Genomic DNA, 25,614 nt, shown 5'->3' with positions numbered 1-25,614 from the left:
ACACACACACACACACACACACACACACACACACACACACACACACACACACGCAAGTGTGCTGTCATTTGCACCCTGCTACATCTTTGACAGCCTTTAAGACTTTGCCAAGTCCAAATTCATCTGGAGTGCTTTGGACCCCTCTGGGGGGGCGGCGATAGCATGAAGAGAGGAAAAGAGACAAGGAGGAGGAGGTGAAAAACAGTGGGGGAAGTGGAGAGAGAGTGAAGAGAAAGAGAGAAAGAGGGGGAAGAAAGATAAAAACAAAGCTGTAATAGCTGTGACCTTGTTTATAATTCAAAGTCACTTCCCATGCAGTCCTTTTCATCCTCTCACTTTCTCTCGCTTCCTTTTCTCCTTCCAAATCTCTCCTTCCCCCTCACTGCTGGAGAGCGATATCCCTGTTTACGTAACCACAGCTACATGAGTGGCAGGACACTCGGTGGCCACCGTGACTCTTGGCCAGCTCACCCAGGATGAGCCGACATGGGGAACCAGCCTTTGAAACATGAGATCTGCTCACTGTGTGAAGTTTAAGCGATTTCATACCTTTTAACCAGAAACACTGTAACCCCTTGTTAGGCTTTTTTCCCCTGTGGCAGTACCAGACCCTGGGACATGGTTCTGTTCTATTTTTAGCTCAGATTTTGTTCCCCTGCCTATTTTTGTAGATCAGGGTATGTCTGAGCTCCTCTTAGGAGATTTCAGAGGTACAACAGCTACAGATTACTCTACTGAAATGAATGAAACTAAAGCAGACAAAGCAGTGATTTCTGCACCGAGCTGTGAGTCATCACTGAATTGGTGAGTTAATCCAGCCTTGTTGGCCTTTTCATGTCGGACTAATTGACTGCTATTCAATTTGACCTTTTATACTGATCATGTGTGGAGAGGACTGACTTCCATCACAATAAATTATGAAGCAGATTGCACTCAGTATGCACTCAGTAGCACAGACCTGCACTTACACCATTAGGATATCATGCATGGTTGATGCATGTGTGGATTCACCAGTCTTTGCAGGGAGATGCACACGTTCACTTGAACAAAATGTGACATGAAACGGATATGAAAGATCAATTCAGACTGCAGGCGCTGATAGGCGCTAACAGCCAGTCTGTGTATGAGCTAACTACCAACATTGTGGTGCAAATGTTACTCATAACAAAATCTAATATTGCGCAAAACATGACTATGATTGTTTTATCAGTCGACTGCAGTGTGAAAATTAAACATCAAATGGTTTTAAACTCACTGACCCAAGACTAGAGAAAACTTTGATGTTTACGGCATCAAAACCCACATCATCAAGTTTAGGAATAAAATATTTACCTCTGCCAAGGAGGTTATGTTTTTGGGAGAGTTTGTCTGTCTGTTTGTTTGTATGTGAACAACATAACTCAAAAAGTAATGAACGGATCTTGATTGAATTTTTAGGAAATGTTCAGAATAGGATAAGGAAGGTGTGATTGAATTTTGGAGGTGATCTGGATCACAGTCTGGATTCAGGATTTTTTAAAGGATTCTTTATCATTGTGAGATAGGGCCGTTTTCACCATGTGTGTAGAAAACTCCACGATAAATAGTCGGATCGCTTTGCAAAAGAATACAAGACAAGGTCACGGTAATTTCTGACAGAACACTGATTTCAACACTGTCAGGTAACAAATTATCATACCAACCTGCAACTCTCTGAGTGCTTTCCTAGTATGAATATACTTTGAGATTATATTCATTTTACAGTTCATGGGCAACATACAGCGGAGTAGCTCTTCACCGCCATCTCCTGCAGTGGGGGTGCAATAGATGTATTACACTTCTACCTCACCTCACAATATCAATATTAGGAGTTGAAATATTGATATTTTATCACAGGTCAAATCATCGCGATATATTGTTGTATTGATATCTTTTCACACCTCTACTGTTAGCATGCTAGAGGCCCAAAACCACCCTGATAAGAAAAAAAAAGGCCTCACCTCGTGCTATCTTGACACAATTTAGGTTAAGTTCATTTTCCCAGTATGGCATCTGGTGAAATTAGGCTTCAAAACTTGGCTTCAGAAACATTACGGAGACTATGTTCATACATTCTGTACATTCTGTGAACACCACTGGAGATCATCATGCGTTTGCCTGCGTGTGAAGCTGTTCTTCAACAGAGTGGTGAGTACAAACAAAACAAGAGGAGTACGCTGAGCACACCCTTGAAAACTGTTACCTTTGCTCAGTCAGCAGCACAAACACTGCTGAGAAGTCAGGTAAGGCTGCATTTCTCCTTCAACTGAAATCTAACACTCATCAGTGTGCAAACGGGGTCATGACATCTCCAGGGGTTTTGTTTTCCAAAGATGCATTTTTTATCCAGCAGTATTTCACCGTTTTCTTGGGATGTGAAAGTATCGATGAAGGCAGGTTCATTGTGAACTCGCAAACATTTTTTAATTCTCTGTCCTGAGACAATGTTTTAGCAAGACTTAAGAGTTATTTTTACTACTGTTGTCCATCCTTAATGACTAAAACAGGATGCTTTTAGTCATGTTGACAGTTGTATATCTCTGAATGGGAATAACACTCCTCTTGCATTTACCCCACCCCCACCTTTTTACCCAATTAGCCTGCTAGCAGCCACACAGTTAGATCACAAGTGCCCTTCAACTCTGCAGGCAGAGCTCCAACTATTGGTAAAACAGATATCGACCTCCCATTCCTCCATGTGGTTAGTGCTTCATGCACTTCATGCACGCTGGAGACCGTCTGTAGCTGCAGGAATTAGCTGGATAGCTGGTAAGCTGGCTGGTTGGCTTGCCCTGAGTGAAACCATTGTGTGTGTGACTAACCCCCCACAACACTGGGGTCAGGGAAAGAAAGAGTCGGTGTGTGTGTGTGCAGCAGGCACAGTTTGGTCAAGGAGCCCGTATTTACACAGCCAAAATAAGGGAGAAGAAAGTTCTGCCTTACAAGGTCTTGTGCGGAGGGGGATGAAGAACTTTTCCTGTCTGTCTCTCACTCATGTGTGGACACAGGAGGTTTCACCCAAAGACTGCAGGACTGCTTATATCACACACCTCCCTGTACATGGTGAATCAGAATAACTTCAACTGGTATTACTTGAATATGCTACTCTTAAAAAGAAGCTGACTGAGAAAACACATCATCAGGTGTTGTGAGGCACTTCGGATTATTGGAGTTGGAGTATTCCCTCTTCAATTTTTCTGATGTAGTCTGCTCCTCTTTCAAACATAGACTCTCACAGCCTTTGAAAAGGTTTTGGGTGTCAGAGCTTCACCTGATTTCTTGACGGATGAATGGAAGAAAACATTTTGCAAGTGGGAAAGGAGATAGCAGTAAAAATGAAGGAATTGAAAATGGAAGGGATGAATAAAAGACAGCTTCTGAGAAGGAGGGAGCGAAAGAGAGAGCGGAAACACAAGGAGGGGTAGAGGAGGTGATGAGCGCAGACAGCGTGTTGTGTCTTTTTTGGTGAGGAGTCTGGTGTATTATGTAACGAGAAGCTGTTTCAGAACTGAGCTCAAAGTGATGCATTAAAACCGTTCAGGCATCGCAGTATGCAACAAGGAAAAAACAGAGGAGAATCAGAGGAAAACAAGGAGCTGTCAGAAAAATCATTAACATTTTTCATTCATATTCAACTGCTGGGGCTCAGTAATAGGCAGGAAAAATGGGATTATCAATAGAAATGTCTGAGATTAGGGATTTTAGTGGACTCAAAGTCCAGTAAAGTCAAACACTCTCAGACAGATTGAATAGAATTAACATGAGCTGGTAAGCTTTGTAAGCCTAATTTCATAATTATGGAAATTCAGGTTAAATGAGATGAAGGATTAAAGAACAAGAAAGACCATGACTCTGAATAAATGGGAATTTGAATAATTTTCTTCTTAAGAATACAAATGTTAGTGATCTCTTCTAAATGATTCATCCTTATTTTCTTAAAAGACATAAAAAAATAAAGTACGGTAGATCATTTTCACTTAAAATCACATAAATAGTGATTTTTTTTGGCAACATATTAAAAATGACGAACATTTATTCTGATCTGGAAATTCAGGGCTCAGAAATTCACAATTTGATTAAAAATGCCAAAAATGGGCCGACACCTGAATCGTTTCAGTAACTTATAGAGTAAAGTTAACTATTCTTTAACCTCTTTGGAAGGCTACAGAAGTTTTACACATCCTCACAGGGGTATGCACAGTGAGAGGGTGACCTGAGCGCCACCTTTTCACCGTTTCACTCCCTCACATTCTTAATCTCTTTATTTGCCTGTTTGACTAACCAGCACTGCACGTAAGCAGAAGACATGCCACAAATGTGGGACCCAAAACAGTCCAGGGCTGGCAGCTCTGCAACATTGTTATCCTTCCCTTGGAGACTTGTTTGGCTTTTCTAAAGGCGATTACTGCAATCCAACAGGAAGTGTCTTTCCATTCATTCAGGTTCTCGCAGAAAGCCTCGGCTCACTGGTTTACTCGGGTGACCTTTAAGTCTTTTCGAATTCTTTAGCTAAACCTTTCACTTTTTTTTTTTTTCTATCACAAACAGTTTTTCAGGTTGTACTCCATTTAAACTTCGCTGGTTTTAGATGTAACATGTTAATTTAAGCATACCACGTCAAGGCTAAACTGTTTTTTTGATTAATCACTTAAATTTACAGATTCATTGACTTTTTAATGGTAAAACTATACCTCTATACCAGGGGTAGGTAGGCTTTTCCATGGCTTGTGCCACTTTAAAAAACACTCATGCCCAAAGTGCCAGGACTTACTTCTTTCATAAACATCATCGACCGTTGATAGGAAAGTCTCCTTGAATGGTTTTCCATGCTTTGCTCTGCAGTGAGAAATCGTGTAACTTCCTCCTGTTGCCTGGTTTTTAACAGCACAGAAAGTTTTGAATGTGTTGCTCTGTTTCGTGCACTTTGCTAATGCGGTTTTCAGGTTTGGTCTAAAAAAGATGCCGCCCTATCAGTGTCCTACAGACCAAACTTTCACAGCAAAGGGTGCGTATCCCTCGATCTTTGGGCATCACTTGCAAAAGATCCATACTAACCGTAAAGAACGACTGGGACTTTGTTTGTTTGCCTTGAAAATGCGGCTAAATGGATGCGATTGCTAGTTAGCACACTGACGTCTCAAGAGATTTGCAGTACTGACGCTCGGTACCTGGCAATCGGTATTAGTACTCAACGGTACCAATTTTCTGTACTTTTTTTGTGTTTCTGTGGTAAAATATCAATGTGTTTAATGATAATGTATATGTTTTTTTCTATTCACATATTTATTTCTCAATATATAACCTTACAATGATGTGTTCAAGACCTGCATGGAAAATCAACCACTCTTCCACTCCCTCACAGTAACAAGGATGCATTTATGTACCTAAACATGGTACCTTTTGATTTTACATGAGTTGGTACCCGGTACTTTTGACAGAATTCAGTCGGTACCTATAAAAGTACCTAATTCGGTACCCATCCCTACTTGTGAGACACATTCATGTGCTTGTAACGTCATGATATAAATTATTTTATTTTTGTTACTTGTTAAACTGTTACGTAAGCGTGTTTATAGTGTGCTCAATTTCTTGTAAGCGTTAAATGGAAGAAAACACAATAGTTTATTTGTCTATTTATTTAGTCTAAATAGACTCACGTGCCAGCTGTTGCACCTGTTCCCTCGGTTGCCTACCCCTGCTCTATACCTTCCACCTTGCTAATATTTTTGCACTGTTTATCCTGTGATGCATGCTGGATGTAACATGCTATTTTCCCCCAACAAATCAGCTTGATCTTGAGTTGTTTGGGCTAGCATGCCAGGTACTCTAATCCTCTCCTCCGAGTGATCCTATCATGCTTGCTGGTCTAATCTAGCAGATGACCTTGCTGACGGAGTGATACAGCGTTATATAAATGACTGGCTTGATGTAACACAGTGACTAATCACCATAATCTGACCCAGTCAGATGGAGTCGTTGGAGGACAGAGTAGGTGGATAGATTGATGCAGAGATGCATGTGTGAGGCTGCAAGAAACGCACAATTTTCTACAGCAGAAGAGAGAAACATGTGACTAATAGGAGCTGCTGACTGTGAATTTTGTTCTTTCAAGCCTGGGAGGACTTTTACTCTCAATTTTCCTGTCTTCATTCTACTTCTACACGACTGTCTGTTTCTCAGAGGAGAGAGAGTGTGTGTGTGTGTGTGTGTGTGTGTGTGTGTGTGTGTGTGTGTGTGTGTGTGTGTGTGTGTGTGTGTGTGTGTGTGTGTGTGTGTGAGAGAGAGAGATGGAGAGAGAGAGACAAACACAGTCTAGCCAGTTATTTAAAGCCTCCCTATTCATAGCTCTTTATATAACCGCTGCAGTAACCTTGATGATTTATTAACGCTATCACTGTACACACACTGAGACACAAAGGGTTACTCGCAAGCTTTGCAGGACTGTGTTCTTGGCAGATGAAGTGAAAGATGAGACAAACAGCAACACTAGTATGTGGCCAGTGATGCCAGGGTTTCTAAAACTGTGGTCTGTGGACCATGACTGGGGATGGTCCACACACAGAATCTTACAGCACATAATATTGAGATGGAGTCATGTTAGTGTGTGTGTGTGTGTTTTGATGTGAAAAAAGCAGAGTCAGCAGAAACTTTAAGACAAAGCTGTATTATGTCCGTCATATGGGGGTGCCTGTTTTTCCACGCAACAGGCGATAAGCTAGGTATGTGCGTGCTATTAGTGTAGGATATGTGAGGAATGCAGAACAGAATGTGTGTGTGTATTTGTTTGTCAGCACATTGCTCCCACCCCTCCCCCCTCCAGGGAGGTGAAATCATCAAAAACAAGCCACCACCGAGCTCTCAGGTGACGATGAGGAACAAAGAAACATTGGGCAAAGCAAATTCTTCCAAGAGAAGCTGGAACCAGCACTTTATGGTGTTTGATCACTCAGCGGCCACAAGAACTTTGGCTCTTTTTTTTCTCGGACGGGAATTGTGCTGCTGTCAACAGAAACCCGGGAAAAAAAATAAATTTATACTTGTGACATATCGAGAGTAAGTTATATTATTGTAAAAACTGAGAAAAATGGAAAAAATCATTAGATATTGGAAATGTAGAGCCTCATAGCTCAAGGCTTTTACCATTTCTTCAACAATTAACATTACACTGTGGATATTCACACCTGAAGAAAGATGTGTAAAAAGTAAAGTGAAATGCTGTATTGTTTGGGCAACTGCTCCCTGGCAGCTTTTACTAACATCATGTTTTATTTTTTTATTGTAAATATTGTTTTTGTTTTAATGTCATGTAGAGACAAAAGTTTGATTTTCCCCTTCCTTAACTTAAATCTTCTCACTGAAGCTTTAATTCAGAGATTTGTTACCGGGTAAAAATCTTTAAAACTAACCCAACTTATCACAAAATCAACACACACTGGTTCACACAGACATTTTTTTTTGTAGAAACTAATGACACAGATTTCATTTTTTGAATGGTTGATGCCAATTTTTTATTTTTTATTTTTTTACATAATGGAATTAATGATTACATCCATTATTAAATTGAAATTACAATCTGGCCAAATTAAAGCAACAATTGCAAACCAGCATGCGATTTTAAACAGGATGTGTCAGTTCTAGGGGGAAAAAGGAGGACAAATAGCATGAATTCTAGGGTATTACTATTCCTGATTTTGATCTCAAGTATTGGCTTAGTCATAATTTTGAATCAGAATCAGAAATAGGATCAGAATACTTTATTGATCCCCGAGGGGAGATTTCATTTCAGTTACATCCCTTTCAAGACATTCAAGAAAACAAACATGGGGAAACACAGAAATGGGATTAACCTAGGAGCTGCCAGCTGCCCAGTGCCCCTTTGCAATAGATATGAAAAAACAACATTTGGGAGAAGAGAGGGGAAAAAAAAGTCAATTCCAGACTATTCCCAACAGGGGGCGTAGTTTGAGATCGAGAAAAAAAACACCTCAGCATATAAGCACATAATAACAACAAACAAAAACTCGAAGACTTGCACAAATGTCACCGCTCAGCCACGGAGGGGCGCATTGTCATTTACAAACTGATTTGCGATTGGCATTTTAGCCAATCTTCTCAACTGATCATCCATGTTAGCCGTCATTGAGCACAATTTGCTGCTGAACACTAGTGCGTCAGTGCTCTTAAGTTCGCAAAACCTCATAAAGTTGATGACAAAATAAGATATGGTATGTTGATGTGGAACAGCAGCCACACTTCCCTTTGTTACAAAAAGTACATTCAGATGTAGACACATTGCAGCAATAACATCTACTTAACAGCTCCTACAGTAACTCTCCTGGGACATTCGGTTTATAAGGTGAAAACAAACAATAAGTGTTTTAGCTTAGCATAAGAAAGTCTGTAGCTTAAATGTCAGTAATGTGGAAATGTATCAAACTAGAATATTAAAATAGTCCAACAGCCACATGTGAACAATTTAATGCACCACAATCTTTTCTCTAGTGTGCAGTACGACCAAAAAAATCCTAAAACAACATTCAGCATAGTTCACTTTGAGATGAAAGACTGCATCACTGTTTCTGGGCTTTGAAAGAACAGATAAATATCTACAGAGAAAAAAAGTGTCCAAAACGCTCAGAGAAGAAGGTGGAATACAGGTTTATGCCATCTCTGTTATCCACCTGCCGTTCAGACACTTGGTTTCACATCTTGCCTCACTGGAACTGTACAACATGTGAGGTGGTTCAAACATGATGTGTGTTTAATGCTTAAACGCCACATTTAAACTTTGAATCAAGATGTAATAAGATATTTTTAGCAGTTGGTAGGTGTCAGACAGAAACTGTTTAAGGGTAAGAAAATGGAGGTAAATATATCACCTGTGGTGGAGTCATATAGATCAACGTTGATGATAATCTGTGAGAATTGAGGTTCTAGTTGGTCAACTCTAGTGACGTTTTGATTAATGGGATTCATGTCTCCTTTGAAAACTCCAACATATTAACAATTCAGATGGAAACGCTTTGTCCTGACTCCATTAACACGGCATAAATCACCATTAAGCTATTTGCCTCGTAGTGTTTGTGCTGCCCTGAGGTACAGACAGTGTGAAAAGACAGTTTAAGTACGCATTTAGAAATAATGAATCATGACTGCAAACTGGTTCCTAGCATGTAAAAGGAGAGCAAGGAAATTTCCATCATAGATAAAAACTCACTGTAGTTGTATTTCATTCTAAAACCTACTGACAGCAGATCTGAAAAGATTGTTTACAATTTATTTGTGAAAAAATGTATTTAAGCTTTAGGTATCCTATATATCTACAATGATGAGTGACACGTAACATACTTTTAAAGGAGGAGAGTGTTTATGAACAAATGTTTAAAACTTCTCCTGACATTTGTTCGACTTTTTGTGTCTTGATATGAACAAGTGTGACAGTAGTACACCAGTCATTAAACCAACAAGCAAATCTATAAAGAGCACAACACACACACAACACACACACACATATATGTGAACACACAGAAACTCACACCAGGCCTAATAGCAGTCAGAGAAAGAGAGAGATAGAGAAGCAGTAATGGGTGATGGATGGCCTCAGGGGAATTTCGTTTCGGTGTGTGTCTGTGTGTTTGGGGTGTGTTGGGGGAGGTGTTGGTGTGTGTATTCAAGAATGGAGTGTAAAAACATCTGCTCTCTCTCACTGACACTCTCTGGCGTTGACAGTACATGACTGGAAGGATGGATGGATGGTTTCTGACAGACTTAGCATGCACGGTCATGTTTTCAGATGGAATGATGACTGGAGGAGAAGCTCAAGATCTGGTTGCTTCAAGAAAACCTCGCACAATTGTGTTGTGTAATATAATAATCAATCTGTAATTTCAAATCAATTAAATTATGTAGTTTTTATTCGTACAGGGTTAGGAGTTCTTTTGTGACATTCATGAGCCCTGCCTGTGTGCCCCTCCCAGTGACAGTTGGGATAAGCTCCACCCCCTGACCTCAAAAAGGTTTGAGGGTATAGATAATAGATAGATGGATGTAAATATTAGGAATATGAATGTTTAAATATTTGAAGCCAAGCTTGTACAGAGTTAGCATTAACATTCTAGCAATAACAATAATATAATAATAACAACAGTGAGACTGATTATAAACAGTTGTAGCGTTTCGAGTCAGAGAGATACAGCAGTGGGTTGTCTGCAGTAACAACCTAGAGGACCGTACAAGATAAGGGAGCTCGGAGACTCCCAGAAAGGTGTATGGTTAGTGATAGGCAGAAAAATAGAGAAGAAAGGAGGAGGGACAGTAGCCTTGAGTGTAAGCCTTATGAAAAAAAAATATTAAAGTTGGATTACACCAAACTTTGACATGTATTCTGTTTAGCTGAAACCTTGGGATGAGGATTAGGGCCACTGAAAAAAAGGAATCATCCAAAAAAAAATAAACATATTACTATGTTTTTTTCTGAGAAAAAAATCAAAATGCTGAGGTTAAGGTCAGAATTTTGAGATTAAAGTCAGAAATGTGACTTTTTTCTCAGAAAAAATAGTATAGTTTTCTTTTATTTTCATTTTGTTTTTCCAGTGGCCCTAATCCTCTTCCATAGAAAACTGAATGCATCATGCTTTTGTTGTTTTTCCTTTTGCTGTATATGCATTAAGTAACATGAGATCACTATCTGAATGCTGCTGATTAGCTTTATTGATCACTTCCTGGCAGAAAAGGGCAGCCGCTGATGGTGATTGGAGCTCCCAGCTGATGATAGGTCAGCCACAGTCAGGGGCCCGCCTTCCATCTGTCACTCGCATATGGTTGCGCATTAATGTAACGGGCAGATGTTGCAGCGCAAAAATAGAAATACATTAGTCAATCATGAATATTTGACATTTGTGAATGGGAACTGATTGGATTTCACAGTTTAAATTTGTGTCTCAGTGTCTCCCTCTGACTGCGTCCCTCTCTCTGGAGGAGGTGAACGTTTACTGCAGTGTGTTACATAACTGCTGACTGCAAGCAGCTGTGCGTGTGTGTGTATGAATGTCTGTGCCCGTGTGTGTGCATACATGCAGGCCCCATGCAGTTTTAATGATAGCTCAGGGAATATGCTTGATGTTTTGAGTAAAATCAGCTGAACAATGATTTTCAAACCAGTTTGCACTTAATACAAAGCTGAGTTCTCTGTGTGTGTGCGTGTGTGTGTTTTTCTTGTGTGTGCATGTGTCAGCCCATCCTCTGTGTCCTCCAACGAATGACATTGAAAATCAGTGAGGGCACACACTCACATACACACATGCATGAGTAATAGATTTACTTACAGAGCAGCCAAAACAAGTACAAAGAATGAAATGATGTTAATTCTAACTGAAGTCACGTTTAATTCCTTTTCACATCTAAAGATAACCTCTGAGCGCTGCACTTTGCACCACACTGTCTGTACTGCACACCACTCTCTTGTTCAGCAGTTTGTTTGATTGATCGTTCAGTTTGTTGTCATCAGCTGACCCACACACAGCCGTACATCACCGTGCTTCAGTCTACACACGGCACTTTGCTAATGATGACCTTGATGGTGTGTGCAGCTTGTGTTCCTTGTGTGTGTGCCTTACTGAACACTGGGTGAGGTTGATGTCTTTTGTTTCTTGCTGCTGGATCGTAGAGACTCGATCTTTTCTTTTTGATTCTGCGGTCCTCAGAAGCTTTCATGTTGGTCTTTATCTTTTTTATGCTTTATCTAGGTTTGGGTCATTTAGTTGCAGAAATATCTAAAAGATATCCTGCGTTTGTTAGAAAGCTGTTACCACAAGTAGTAATTATTGTATTCATTAATCATTAATCAGTCAGCTGGCTGACTTTATAAGTTCACAAAACCACTGGCCAAACAAACCAAGAATACATCGTTGGTTTACTGCCACTCCTGTTCATCAAAAGTTTGGCTGTTTTGCCATCATATTATAGTACTGGATCAATATTTAATGTATAAACAGCCAGAATTTGATAAATTTCCAGTAGTTCATGTCCTGGTAATTTTTTTTTTAACAACAAATAATGTTGAATTCTACAAGACACTGGAAAACTAGAAAAGCACTCGGCGAGCACAGACCTCCGCCAAGCATATCGTGATAGTCAGGCAACACTTTAGTCCTACTTTAATGTTATACTCCCTTTCAGCAGACTGTCTGCTACAATTTGGTGTTAGTTGCAGGTTTGTATGATAATTTGTTTCCTGACAGTGTTGAAAATTATGATGAACCAGTACATATTTCATATTCCAGATCTTAGTATCCTGAATATTGCCAGGATCTGGATCGTACTTTTGCATTTCTCAGAAATGATCGTGACTTTGTCTTATATTGTTTTGCGAAGCAATCCGACCATTTATCGTGGAGTTATATACACATATGGTGAAAACGGCCCCATCTCACAATGATAAAGAATCCTTGAAAAAAATCCTGGATCCAGACAGTGATCCGGATGACCTCCAAAATTTAATCACTCCTTTCTTATCCCATTTTGAACATTTCCTGAAAATTTCATCAAGATCTGTTTGTTCCTTTTTGAGTTATGTTGTTCACAGAAAAACAAGCAAACAAACAAATAAACAAACAGACAAATTCTTCCAAAAACATAACCTTCTTGGCGGAGGATACAAAAAGAAAAGACACGGAAGTGTTTTACTTTACATTGTATTAAATGTACCTTATCCTATTGTATCTTATTGTAATTTACTCTGTTGTTCCGCATTGTGCCACATTGTTTCATATCACATTGCATCATACTTTATCATATTTTCGTGCATTTTATTGTAACATATCGCTGCATATCATTTAATAACCCAACTTGTGGTTTGTAGAGTGAGTCAGATTGAAACAGACATATTTGTATCGCATCATGCCATGACGTATCATAGCATGTTGTGCTGGGCTTTATTTACAATGTACTAAATACAAAACAGACATAGCACAAGGTTGTTGCAGCTGCCATGGTTTAGAATGTGCCTCAGCGAGGAGTTTTACAGTATAATCCATCAAACTGAGGCTGTTTCCCAGGTGAAACCAAAATTAATAGACTTGTGAGATGCTGTGTAAGCAGATGTAGTGTACTACATGAGACGTGACACTTATCTTTTCTAGTTTCTTGTTATCTGACATCTCGTATTTTCAGACTATTTCACATAATTTTTTACTCAAGATCACTCCTGCATATGCTCCAGATAATACATTTTCCTTTTAAAGTTGAAGAAATGCGTCATATAGTTAGCTGCACAGACAGAAAGGGGCCTGCAGACTTTGGCAGAAAAGCCACAGCCAGAAGCTTATCAATAAAAAATCCTAATGTCAATATTTTAAAACTCCTCTCAGAGTCCATCTGTCGCATGTCTCTTCTCTCCTCTTCTCTGTGAAAGTGCACCTGACTCGGTCCATATGCTTTGGTCGTTCAGAAACACCTGCTTCCTCCTTTCCTTCCCTGCTTTTGCTTTCTTTTCTTCCCGCACTCTATCTCTCGTTCTCTCGCTCTCTCCTTCCTTCCTTCCTTCCTTCCTGCCCACTTTCTCCCTTTCACGACCTCTGCGCTACTCCTTTTTCACACCGTTTCTCTGCATGTTTTGTCATTTTTCTTGCGTTTTTTTCTCACGCCGGCGCAGGATATGAAAGGATTGTTTTGTGTTTACGGGGGAGTGGGAACGGGAGTGATGGGAACGGAGAGAGAAAACGAGAAGAGAGGAGAAGAGGAAGAAGGAGGTTGGCATTTGTTGGTTCTTCAAGAAAGATTTGTTTGATATCAGTTTGGAGTAGGGCGGAGATATCTGACTTTTGTTCATTGTGTGAGAGGAAGGAGAGGTGACTGGAGGGAGAGGTCAGAAAAGGGGATTGAGGATATGTAGAGGAGAGGATGGCGTGATGGTGGATCTTTTTCAGTGGATGGAAACAAAACATTATTATTGTCTTAGGAAAGATAGAGGACTTATACCATACACTGTAAAATATTCAAAATAGACACGTAGTAAGACAGCAAAAGGTTAGACTTTGTTTTTTTAGTCTTTTATTTTTTGTCTGGTTACATTTTCAATCTGAAAACAAGATCAATGCATCAACTATTGCTCTCAAGTCTAAAGCAACACCCTCACAAGACCTGTTTTTCCAAACAAAGGTAGTCAACTGTGCATCCCTTTGTCCAACACTGAAGCCTGCATACGTAGCCTGACGTGCACCTCTTCCAGAAAGTAACTATGTGTGAAACCATGTGGACCACAAGCCCTGTGATTGGTTCCCTTGGTAGCATCAAATTTCCTGCATCTACAAACTTCCTAGAATCTCTGGACCTCGACTGCTAGTTCCATTTTCTTCGATGTCTCCATGTAATAATTATTGTATGACCAACAGCTGCACATATAAGCCTCTAGTTGCTGTTGAAATAACATTAAGAAAAAGTTACAGATACCAGTGATCAGAGACATGGATGCACAAGTAGGGATGGGTACCTTTCATATCTGCGTTGGTACTCAACGGTATCCATTTTTGGTACTTTTGTGTCTTTTTAAGTGCTGATAAATATTAATTTGTATAGTAATTAAATCTCTGAGTTTTCAAATATAACATATTTATTTCCTCATGTATAAATTTGCAATGCTGTGTTCATGTCCAGTATGAAAAATCACCTACTCTTCACTCTCTCACAGTCACGAGGATGTGTCTAGGTTCCGAAACATGGTATCCTTGATTCACATCACCTTGATTTGATGTGAATTGGTACTCGGTAATACAGAGAGAATTCAGTCGGTACCATTCTGACTAAGGGTTTAAAAATTCAATTTTTGTCTTACTCTATTATTAAACAATATAAAACACAATGACAGAATAATGGTAAAGTATGAGAAGAGAAAACTCCAACAGACTGTTTCCTCAAAGACCTCAGAGCGTTCAGATGCTTTTGAAAGTCGTCATGTTAGTGTTGGCACTTTTTCCGTAAGGGGATTATGGATTAAGGGATATGATTAGCAATACTCATATATTGGTCATAAATTTAAATCCCTTTAAAGAGTAAAACTAACAATGCTTTGGTCTGTTTCTCAACACAAGTTAGGATTTGGACTGGCAAGGAAATAAGCTGCTAATGTTTTGGGTAATAAATGAACCTGTCAGTTCAATGCTGGGACTTATAGATGTGTTTTTTAATATAGCAGCAGTGGAGCTCTGTGGCCCAGAGAGGAATGAGCTGTATGAGGCTGTGGATACATAGACTTATGAGTTAGATGGATTCATTGTTGGTTTGTTCTTTTTATTGGATTCATTTCACAGTAGAATATGGAATAATAACAGTGAAGTCTGCAGTGGAGAGCAGTCAAACTTAATTAACATATTTCTTTATGGGCTTTATTAATAAACATCACTTAATTAACAATATGAATTCTTGCCAGCCAAAATAAAACCACAGCTTATAAAGACTTACAATATTTGAAGTAGTCTAATGCCACAACAGCTGATCAGCCATGTGCTGTCAAAGACTAAGTAACTTCCACAACAGGAGAATACAGAGAAAACTTGATACCAGTGATGTTTATTTTTTTCATGGTGAGCAGCATGTACCTCCAGGAAACAGTTTCAAAACAAATTCTACACTTGTAAACACAGACAGAGGTAATCTTTGTTTGGGACTCCCTGTAAACAATGGAAGGGCTGTTGTGAGTCCTCATAGTATTCATATCACTGACTTCAAAAGGAAATTTTAACGACAGTTATAGTCTCCAGCCTATTAAAGCATAAGAAGCTCATGTAACATGGTGAGGGTTACGTGAATACAGAAGTTTTTGGGAACACAATGTTTTGGTGATTTTTTTCCCCATATTTTCCCACACTCTTTATATGTAAACAATACTAATTTGGATGTTTTATATTTCACTTTTATTAAATTTACCCTTTTGCCAGGTAGATGACAAAAATTTTCCTTTGTAAAAAAAAAACTGATGTTTTCATGAACGTACTGCATGTCCTCCAAAAAAGATGGTAGAAAAAGACAAGGCCTTATCACTCAGCTTTAGGTGATCTCAAATTCGATCTTCTCCACATACAGTTGTGGCCAAATATTTTGAGGGTGGCACAAGGGTTTTTCACAAAGGTCATTAAATTGTAATTCATCTGATTCACTCTTCACAATCTAGTGTAAAAACATATTTCCACTGTAAAAACTGGGCCAAGAAACTTTGTGAAAACCAAAATTTGTGCCATTCTCAAAACTTTTGGCCACGACTGTAGATAATAAAATCATTACTTGTCATGCTCTAACTGCAAAGTACTACACCACACCGCCTCTTTGTATCCTGATGTATGGTATGGTGTGCTATCAGGTCTTATCACATATCTAATATCTCATTACCGATTAAACCTTTGTTTGCTTATCGATACTCACCATGTGATAATCATAGTTACAGTGTATTCAAAAGTGTACAGTTGTGTACATGTTGATGAAAACACAGAGGAGAATGCAATACAATGAAGTGCATTTGGTTTTTGTAATAATAAATATTTTACTTTTAGCCTGTGTTTATCAGGTGTGCCCCGCAACCACTTCGGTGGCCCCTTGTTTCGCTACAAGTTTTTGAACAGGGTGGAAAACTGAAAATTAACCCTCGAGTAATGTGATAACATTGATTAAACCATTTAGTGAATCCTTTTCTAGATCTAGACATGATGGTGCAGTCTCCAATTTACGATCAGCCTCACAGTGCCAATAGGCAAATGAGCGACGCAGCACACTTTATTGTTTCTGTGTTGGAGTCTGTTCTTCTGAGAACCCCGACAAGGGATCTAGGTCAGTGGGCCTGAGAAAAAAAAAAACATGATAACATCAAGAAAGTTAATTTTATTAACCTTTGGCTACTACAGAACTCATGAGCTTATGATGATTGTGCAGGCCCACAGTGTTGATATTGTTTATCAAATTTTACAGTTAATTCCACATGATGTGACTTTAAAACACGCTTCATCAGTGTCAAGTAACAGTGAGAGCCTCAAACAAGCAGAGTGAGTGTGTCCCCCGATGTGGAGAAACACACACTGCCTACACTGAAGTGGTGATGAATAAACAATGTGTACTCAAACAGCTACTCTTTGACCGTTATATTTAGCACTTGTGTTTGTGTGTGTGTGTGTGTGTGAATGGGGGAAATGTGCATAATAAAATAAAGGCTTTGATGACAGATGAACAGATTGTTTTCCCATGATCAATCAGTGAGACCGGCATCTGTCGTCTACCGGCTTGAATTAACTTTTTCCGCCCATCCGTCTCTCTCGCTCCTTCCTGCTCTGTCTCCTCCACTTTTTACTCACCTTCTCTTCCCTTTCTCTCTATCTAACTCAGTCCTCCTGTCTTTGATCTCAATCCTTTCTCACACTCCCTCCCTCCTTCCTTCCAAGTTTCTTATCCTGCTCATTTCTTCTTCTCTCTTTCTGAAATACTTCCTGTGTTTTTGCTCTCTCAGTATTGTTCCCCGTGTGTGTGTGTGTGTGTGTGTGTGTGTGTGTGTGTGTGTGTGTGTGTGAGAAAGAGAGACAGTAAGTGTTTTTAGGTAGAGAAATGAGTGTGTGGGAATTCCGCTGTGTTTTATTTTGGTAGGTGAGTCTCAATGTGTGTGTGTGTGTGTGTGTGTGTGTGTGTGTGGGAACACAGGCATGTCTTTATGTGGAGGTGTTGACTACGTTTCTCTTTGTTGGTGTGTGTGTGTGTGTGTGTGTTTGTATGGGAACTGTTTACTAGAAACTGTTTTCCTGTTTTGATGTTGACAAACCCACAGACAGACTGATTCCTATCTGTAGCTTTGTCTCCTGTTTTATGACCGTTTGAGCTTTAACTGACATGTGTATAGTCTATGCATGTGTGTCCATAATGTGTGTGTGTGTGTGTGTGTGTGTGTGTGTGTGTGTGTGTGTGTGTGTGTGTGTGTGTGTGTGTGTGTGTGTGTGTGTGTGTTTGTGTGTGAATACTAATGTCATGAAAAGCTTTGTTGGAGTTGGACATAAAAAAAGAAAACAGAAAATAAAAACAAGACAAAGAGTTTCACTACAGGAAGCTCCATATGAATGGGACGGCCTTATAAGGAGACAGGAAGTAAAGGTGACGGAGCCTCTGTGGTGACAGGGTTCCCAAGACCTGGTCAGTATGGCGGCAGGGGTCAAGCCCTTGTTTTTGGCAATGTTTATGAGAAAATGTTCACAATTGTGCATGTACAATTGTGCAGCAGGAACAGCTCGCTAAGTTTAGGGAAAAACAGCTGATCTGTTGCTGCAGTGTGATCCTGGAAAAGCCGTACTGTAGTGGAAAGAGTGTATGATTCTAGGATCTCTTTACTCTATTGATTATTACACAGGTTTAAGATCCAGAACATTGCTTTTGACATTTGAACAAATAAAATTTAAAAAATCATGACTAATCCCCAGTAATAAATATAATTGTAATGTTTTTCCTTTGTAGGCTGTGGGAGGTACTGTGACCAGCCTCAGCTGATATTTGACTGGGATTAAAATTTGTTAGCGGTTAACCAACAAAAAGTAGACCTCCAACTGTTTCAGAATTGATTAACAGTGTCTGTCATTGTTGTAAAAGGAAATTTTAAAAATGTTGATCTTTAAGTCTAAAATGTTATTTTCTTTGGTTTTCTTTCTAGTATATAAAAACTGAATATTCATTCAGACTGTTTGAGGAAAGGACCTTTGCCCCTGTGAAGTTTATCTCTTTATATTCTTTTTTCAAAGAATAGAAAAGAATTACTTTGACTTGGCATTTTAGTTTTTTTTATCATCATTTCAGAGCAGAATGGTGTTTTTCACAGTGTTGTAAGGATCAGGAGTGTTTCTCCTGATTGAAGTAGTTCATGACAGCAGCAGCTGCTACAGTAGCAAGGGGCATCTTACCACTGAGGGTTTTCCAAGATTCATTGTCACACAGTGACGTGGGTGCTGAAACAGGGAATGATTTGACAAATAGAATAGAATAGAATAGAAAATAGAATAGAAAATACTTTATTTATCCCCGAGGGGAAATTCAGGAGTCACCGCAGCATTTAAGAAAACAAAAGTAAGAAAGAGTATAGAAAGTGCAAAAAAGTCCATAAGAAATTAGATGACGACATCCCGTGACAAAATGGTCAAAACCGCCTGAAGTTTATCAAAAGAAAAAAAAGAAAGATCTCCTCCTGACCTTGGTTTGTAATGAAATTACCTTCACTGACAGCAAAAGTGTCTGCATCCTTATAATGGTGACATTCCTCCTATAAATCAGGCACACTGTTCATGAGTATCCCATCAGATTGATTTATTAATAGGACTGTCAAACTTGAAATAGAAATTAATACTATAATTCCTGTAGTTAGCTTGCAGTGTAATGCAAATGAATTACACAATTCTCTATCTCTCATGAGTATACCTTACAAAAGGGACATTTTTCAAGTTTTTAATAGGTCATGGTAAACTCAGACCAAAAAGCAGCAACAACCTGGCTTGGATATAACTTTATAGCATCTAACAGTGTAAACATGTCTGACCTCACATGGGGGAAAACAAAGGTCACGTTAAGGAGTTTGCATCAGACATGCCTGGAAAGACTTTGGGGAGGAAGAGCAGTGCTTTCTGCATCAGCTGTGAGCTTGGCTTCAAGTGGTGTTTGAGATTCCAGTTGTAACTCAATTCCCATGAACAGCATTTGCAAATACTTTGGTCTTACTGAGAAAGAGCAACCCGGCGTGATTTTAAAGCTGCACTTACCTTTCAAAGAACCTGTTCCTTAATCAACTTTATCAAGTATTTTGGAGGGATATCCACCGTGTTATATAGCTGCACCACCTACTGAGCAGAGGGATATATCGCAAAGAATTACTAACTTTAGCAACCCTATTATCAATCGTCATATGAACAGATGGAAAAATACACCACTCTATATTGAAGTCTCTTGTTATGTACACACAGATTTACTGATAAAGCAGTCATTTCACTTTGATCCATCTTGTTTTTTTTCCTGTGAGTCATGCTCTGTAACTCCCAGCACAGTGAAAACATGTGATCTTTCATCAGTTTCAAGAGAATATGAAAATTGTCCATGATTACATTAGAAAAGCTTTTACGTCACAACAACCAAATGAACTTAACTTAACAACCAAACGAGCTGTGTGCATCGTGTGCCAGCAGCAGAGAACTTGCAAAACTATTTTATTGGATGGGTTGGGTTAATCAGGGCATGGGCAGTGATGTTTGAGTGTTTTTAAGAGACCGAAGAGGTCTCAGATGAGTGGATCTGTGCAGAAGGGAACATTACAGAAAACTAGATAATAAGACACCATGGTGCTCAGCCACAGGTGTCAGTCACTTTAAAGAAGTCTGCTTAGGAAATAGGAAAGTGTGTGTTTTAGTCTCTCAGGTCAGATCAGTTTCCTCTCTTAGAACTTGCTCTCACTTTCCTTCATGCCAGCTGCGCTTTCTGTTCACTTAGAGAGGAAACATCAGTAGCATCTGTCTTGTACTGATCTGCCAAAGTTCCACTTCAGTTTCTGTTTCTGTTTCGTTTAGATGAGTATGGATATCAGGACTAAATGAAATTAAAGCATTTGCTTGAATCACTTGAAGAGATATTTCTACATACAATGATGTCACACAATCAGTTTTTACAGAATACTGATTAAGCAGAATGGAAAACGTAACAAATGATTTATGTGTTGTTACTGCCTCTTATTATTTCAAGTTAATGAGAAATACGGTTAATATGTAACGCAAAAGCACTTTGTTTGAGTTTTACGAACTAAAGAGTTAAATCAAAGGTGTATCTTCCAGTCCCTTTTAACACAACTATTAACCAGTGTTGGAGCAAACCTCAGCTAAAGACCCAGACATTATTTAAACTTGGACAGACCCTCTGAGCAGATGTCTCCTGTGTCGTCTCTACAAAGCAGGATAGAGTGGTTGCCAAATGGTACTTACTGAATTCTCGTCTTGCGACAGTTTGACAGTGAGACGATGATAAAGCTCTGATTTAATTGTCAGCTAACGGCTGACTTCACTCAGCTAAAAGCTTCCTCTTCCTCTCAGCAGCTCAGTGACATCATGGTGCTGCGTCTGAAGGTGCAGTCTCATGTTTTAATGCCATGATGATGCACTGGTGTGTCGGGGGAAGCTGATTTCATTATAGCCTTGAGCAATGGGTGGAAAGTAATATGAGTTTGATCTCATAATGTGAGGCGATTGTATCTGCCTGCTGGTGTTTCATAAATAAAAGTAGTTTAATAAAAAGCTTGGTGAATTAAGGACCTGTGCTTGCGTCAGAATTATCCCACATGCTATTTCATCTGAGTCTCCTCAGTTTTGTCATAGTAAAGAGTTTAAAAACTTGCCTGATGTTCTTTAAGCTTCACATTTTCTTCATTTTCCTTTAAGAAATGACCCCAAGATGTGATAGAACGAGTTTTAACATCCCCCCGTTTGTCAAAGCCAGAGCTGCTATCAGCCAAATGCAGGCCAGCTTCTCCAACTGTCATACCCTCCAGAAATAAGGGCTGAATCAGCACGCAAGCCGCTCAGATATCAGGCTGCAAAACAGTTTGGAAGTAAAACAAACTCATAAAGTTTGCACAGGCAAATGATTGGGATCCCCAGGCAGGATGTTGATTTGCCTCACAACTTTTAAAGGGATGGTTTGAATTATGCTTTGCTCAGCCACTTACTGAAGAACACATTTTGTAATTGTCAACTTTTACTGAAATACTGAGCCATGATTGGCTGATTATTGTTTTTACCCAAATCAGACAGCTCTCCAGTTGATCTATCAGGTTTTGCATCCGTGTTCTGATTAGAGGCATTTCATGAAACTACAGTGTATTACATTCATTTCAAGTGTTGTTTCAACCATATATTTAAATTAGTTTATTGTTAAAATACAAAAAGAACAGAAAAATTTCATGAAATTCTACTTAAAATTCCAATAAGTGAGATGTATTTTTTTTAAATATGAGTTTGTCTGAATGACTCTCCCTTTGTTAATCTATCTCCTGTGTAGTCTTGTTTTTCTCCCCTTTCTTATTCCTCAGATATTTTTCCTCAATAAAATACATTTTGTATAACTAGGTAATATTAAAAATGCATTTTAATCAACACAATTTTTCAACCCAGGCTTTATCAATCAATCAATCAATCTTTATTTATATAGCGCCAAATCATAACAAATGTTATTTCAAGACACTTTACAAAAACATTTACAGGTCTAGACCCGTAAATGTTAATAAAATTTTATTAGCAGAGACCCAACATCAAGACAAGATAAGAAGTCTTATCTTATCTTAATCCACCATGAGTACAGGACTTTGCAGCATTTAGCAAGTTACAATGGCAAGGAAAAACTTCCCTTTTACGGGCAGAAACCACGGACAGAACCAGACTCATGTTAGACAGACATCTGTCTCGACTTTATTTAAACCAATACACTCCTAAGATGTAATTTACCGTCAATAACGTTAAAATGAGGTGACCTTTCAATGCTTTAGTTTGAATAACGTGTCTCCTGCACAAAACGGCCACTCTTAAGAGGGTTTGTGATGACTTAATTGAGAAATGGATTTGTTGGTGACAGGTTTCTGTCGCTGGTTTTAGAGGTGTTGTGTGATGCTACTCAAAGCCATAGAAAGTCTGTGTACTGTGTGTTTTTCCAGTATGTTCAAGCATCCTGTGAGCGTGTCTTTGTTGCTAAAAGTGCTCAGTTATTTCCACTCACCTGTCCTGCCACCTGGTTTCCTGCAGTGGAAAGTTTACCATCAAATTAATAGAATATATCCACTGGAAAAAGTCACGTGTACTTGAAGACAAAGGCTCTTTAAATATCCAGTCTATCTAATTCTGACATGTTTTGACTTTGTTGGCCATTACTTTTTAAGAACTGTTAACCACATGATTCTGAAATATTGATTCGGGATTGGCGGAAATGAAAAATTTTAACATTCGTACTTAAAAAAATGCAAAGAAATGTTGTCCTATGCCAATGACCTTGTAACCCTGATATACCTGATCCTGGTTTTGTGATGCATGCTACCGTGTTCTCTCAAAAGAAACTTGAGCGCCGTCTCCACACTCTCTGCTTTAACCTGCACTCAGTCAAAGATGTTTCAGTCCTTTGTGTGATAATCCCTAGTAATTGTTCACGCAGGGATGAATCCCCCTGCCTCATATGGTTGCTGTGGTGTCTCCCTTCACCTTTGTTTGGGTTTTAACAGATAGTGCTGAAAAAGTTACCCTCAGGCCGACTCTCTGGTAACTGAGGAGACACAAACAAACACAACAGTCCAATCTCGTCAGTGCACACTTTACCTGTGTGCAGCAATAACTTCACTCTTGTCATCAACATTGCTACAAAAAGAACAAAAAGCAGCTTTTATTAAGGAAAACAGAATTATGATGTAACCCTAAAAAAAATCAGTGAAACAGAACAGCGATATGCTCCGACTGGTTTAACCTAATTGCTTTTTTTTCTTGATGCAAGAATGAAATGTGTGCCACATTTTTTTTCTAAAGGATTGATCTAAATTTTCCAGTCAATTCAGATCAAATTAAAATTTAATCCTTCAATACTATAATTCAGATGTTACTTGCTCCCCCTAGTGGATAACAGAAGAACTTCCTACTCCTCTTCACCTCTGTCTATAACTCCTACTTGTCTGTCTTGTGTGCAGGTCTTCCAGAGCAGTACTACAGTCTGACATGGTTCCTCAGTCCCGTCCTTGGCCTCATGTTCACTCCTCTGATCGGCTCGGCCAGCGACCGCTGCACCCTGAGGTGGGGCAGAAGGAGACCGTTCATCCTGGCTCTGTGTATCGGAACACTGATAGGAGTGGCGCTCTTCCTGAATGGATCACTGATGGGTGATTAAACTATCTTTAGATTCTTGAGTCTGTGTTTGATTGTCTGTTAAGAAAAAGCAAAGGCTGCTGTTTGCTATTGAAAGCTTTTGGCAAGTTTTCTATGATTTAATGTTAACAGAGATGTCTGCTGCCCTTCAACTTACTATCAGTTGGAGAAAAAAAATGTGTTCTTTAAAAATCTTTCTTGGTTAACCTTCATAAAAAAATGGATAAAACAAAAAAACAAACAAACAAAAACATTTGATTTCTAATTAAAAATTGGTAAAGTATTTGGGTTTAGACAAGCTGGGTCAAGCTACACTTGAAAGACATCATGATTATTTGTGATCATGCATTTTTCACTTCCACACATTAACACATGTAAAAACATTTCTGCATAAAATTACAATTAACTCCACATTTTTTGGGCAAACATGGCCAAACTGGAGAGCATAAATCCCATTGTTGAAGTTACATGCAGGTTTTTTATGGATTGCTTGAAAGCATAGAAGAAAAAAATGTAACAACTTCAAAAAATTACATCTAAAGTAAATAAGTTCCAGTGAAACAATAGTTAATTTCTGCTTCAGTTGTTACATGTTTGAGTCTGGCCTCATGTGTTTCTACATTTTGGATTAAAATTACAGAAGCGAGCTGTGTACCATCTGCTGACACTGTTATCTAAACCTTCAGAGAGTTCCTTGGCCTTAGTGGGAATTAAAGCCCCAAATCACTACAACACACAGTGTTACCCAGCGTGCACTTGTGCCACAGAGAAGATAAAAGTCGATGACAGCCTTTTTCTAAGAATCAGGTTTTTTTTATAAAGAGACAGCTGTTACCCTTGGTCTGACCCTCAGTTCATGACATCATACACATCTTACTTTAATCGTTCGTCTTAGTCAAACAAATTGATCAGCCTACAATCATGTGTTGTATATTTATTGATCTCTGTAGGTGAAGTATTGGTTTTGATGTAAACAATGACGCAGAGAGACTGAAGCCTCGTAACACTTGTATAACCAGTGAATCAGTAGGTTAACCTAAGGTGATTAAACATGTTAATCTTTAGTGGGGTTGCAGTATACAACTTTTCATAGACGATTACAATGTAAACTCATGACACTGAGCTGATTTTTTAGGGATCTCTTAATATAAGGGTGTAAAATGAAATGTCAAAGGAGGACAAAAATAAAACATGACGACTGTGTGAACTGCTCCCGTCAGCAGATTTTATTCAGCTCTATTTTTTCTGTTTGAACCCTATTCTTCTACAGAAAGGTTGGCACACAGGTCGTTTTAGGGCACCAGGGACTGTGTATGTGTGAGTGTGTGAAAAAGAGAGCGCACCTTGCTAGAGGGACCGACATGGGAAAAGACCACTGACCTGTGTGTATATAAGACAAATGAGAGAGAAAGTGTACGTTTCCGCGGCTGCATTTGTATGAATGTGTGTGAACAAGACAGGGTGACATGGGAAAACTGTAGTAACCTGTACAGTGTGTGAGTGTGCGTGTGTGTGTGTGTGTGTGAGGTTGTGTTGACATGGGAACACAAGAGCAGGCAGTTCACATGGAAATGCTTCCTGTTTGCTTCCCCCTTTCCACCAATCACAATTCACTTCCTGTCTGCCTGCCTGGCTGGTGAGTGGAGCCGCTCCATTGTCCCCCCCCCCACCCCGCTGCCACACACACACACATCAAACACACACACAATCTTGCACA

General features: G+C 39.2%; 1 protein-coding gene across 1 annotated transcript in view; it reads left to right on the top strand.

Moving 5' to 3' along the window:
* slc45a4a (solute carrier family 45 member 4a) overlaps window positions 1-25,614 on the top strand; it is a 57,808-nt gene that overhangs the window by 22,646 nt on the left and 9,548 nt on the right. The window contains exon 4 of the mRNA XM_074686765.1: window positions 23,723-23,911. Within this exon, the coding sequence (XP_074542866.1) occupies window positions 23,723-23,911 (189 nt within the window). The remainder of the gene's footprint in view (window positions 1-23,722; window positions 23,912-25,614) is intronic.

The sequence above is a fragment of the Halichoeres trimaculatus genome, unplaced genomic scaffold (assembly GCF_033239565.1).
Source record: "Halichoeres trimaculatus isolate MK-OKI-2021-1 unplaced genomic scaffold, fHalTri1.1 fHalTri1_scaffold_14, whole genome shotgun sequence".
Lineage (NCBI taxonomy): Eukaryota > Metazoa > Chordata > Actinopteri > Labriformes > Labridae > Halichoeres > Halichoeres trimaculatus.
The sequence above is the reverse complement of the archived record's forward strand: the minus strand, read 5'-3'. Positions and strand labels throughout refer to the sequence as shown.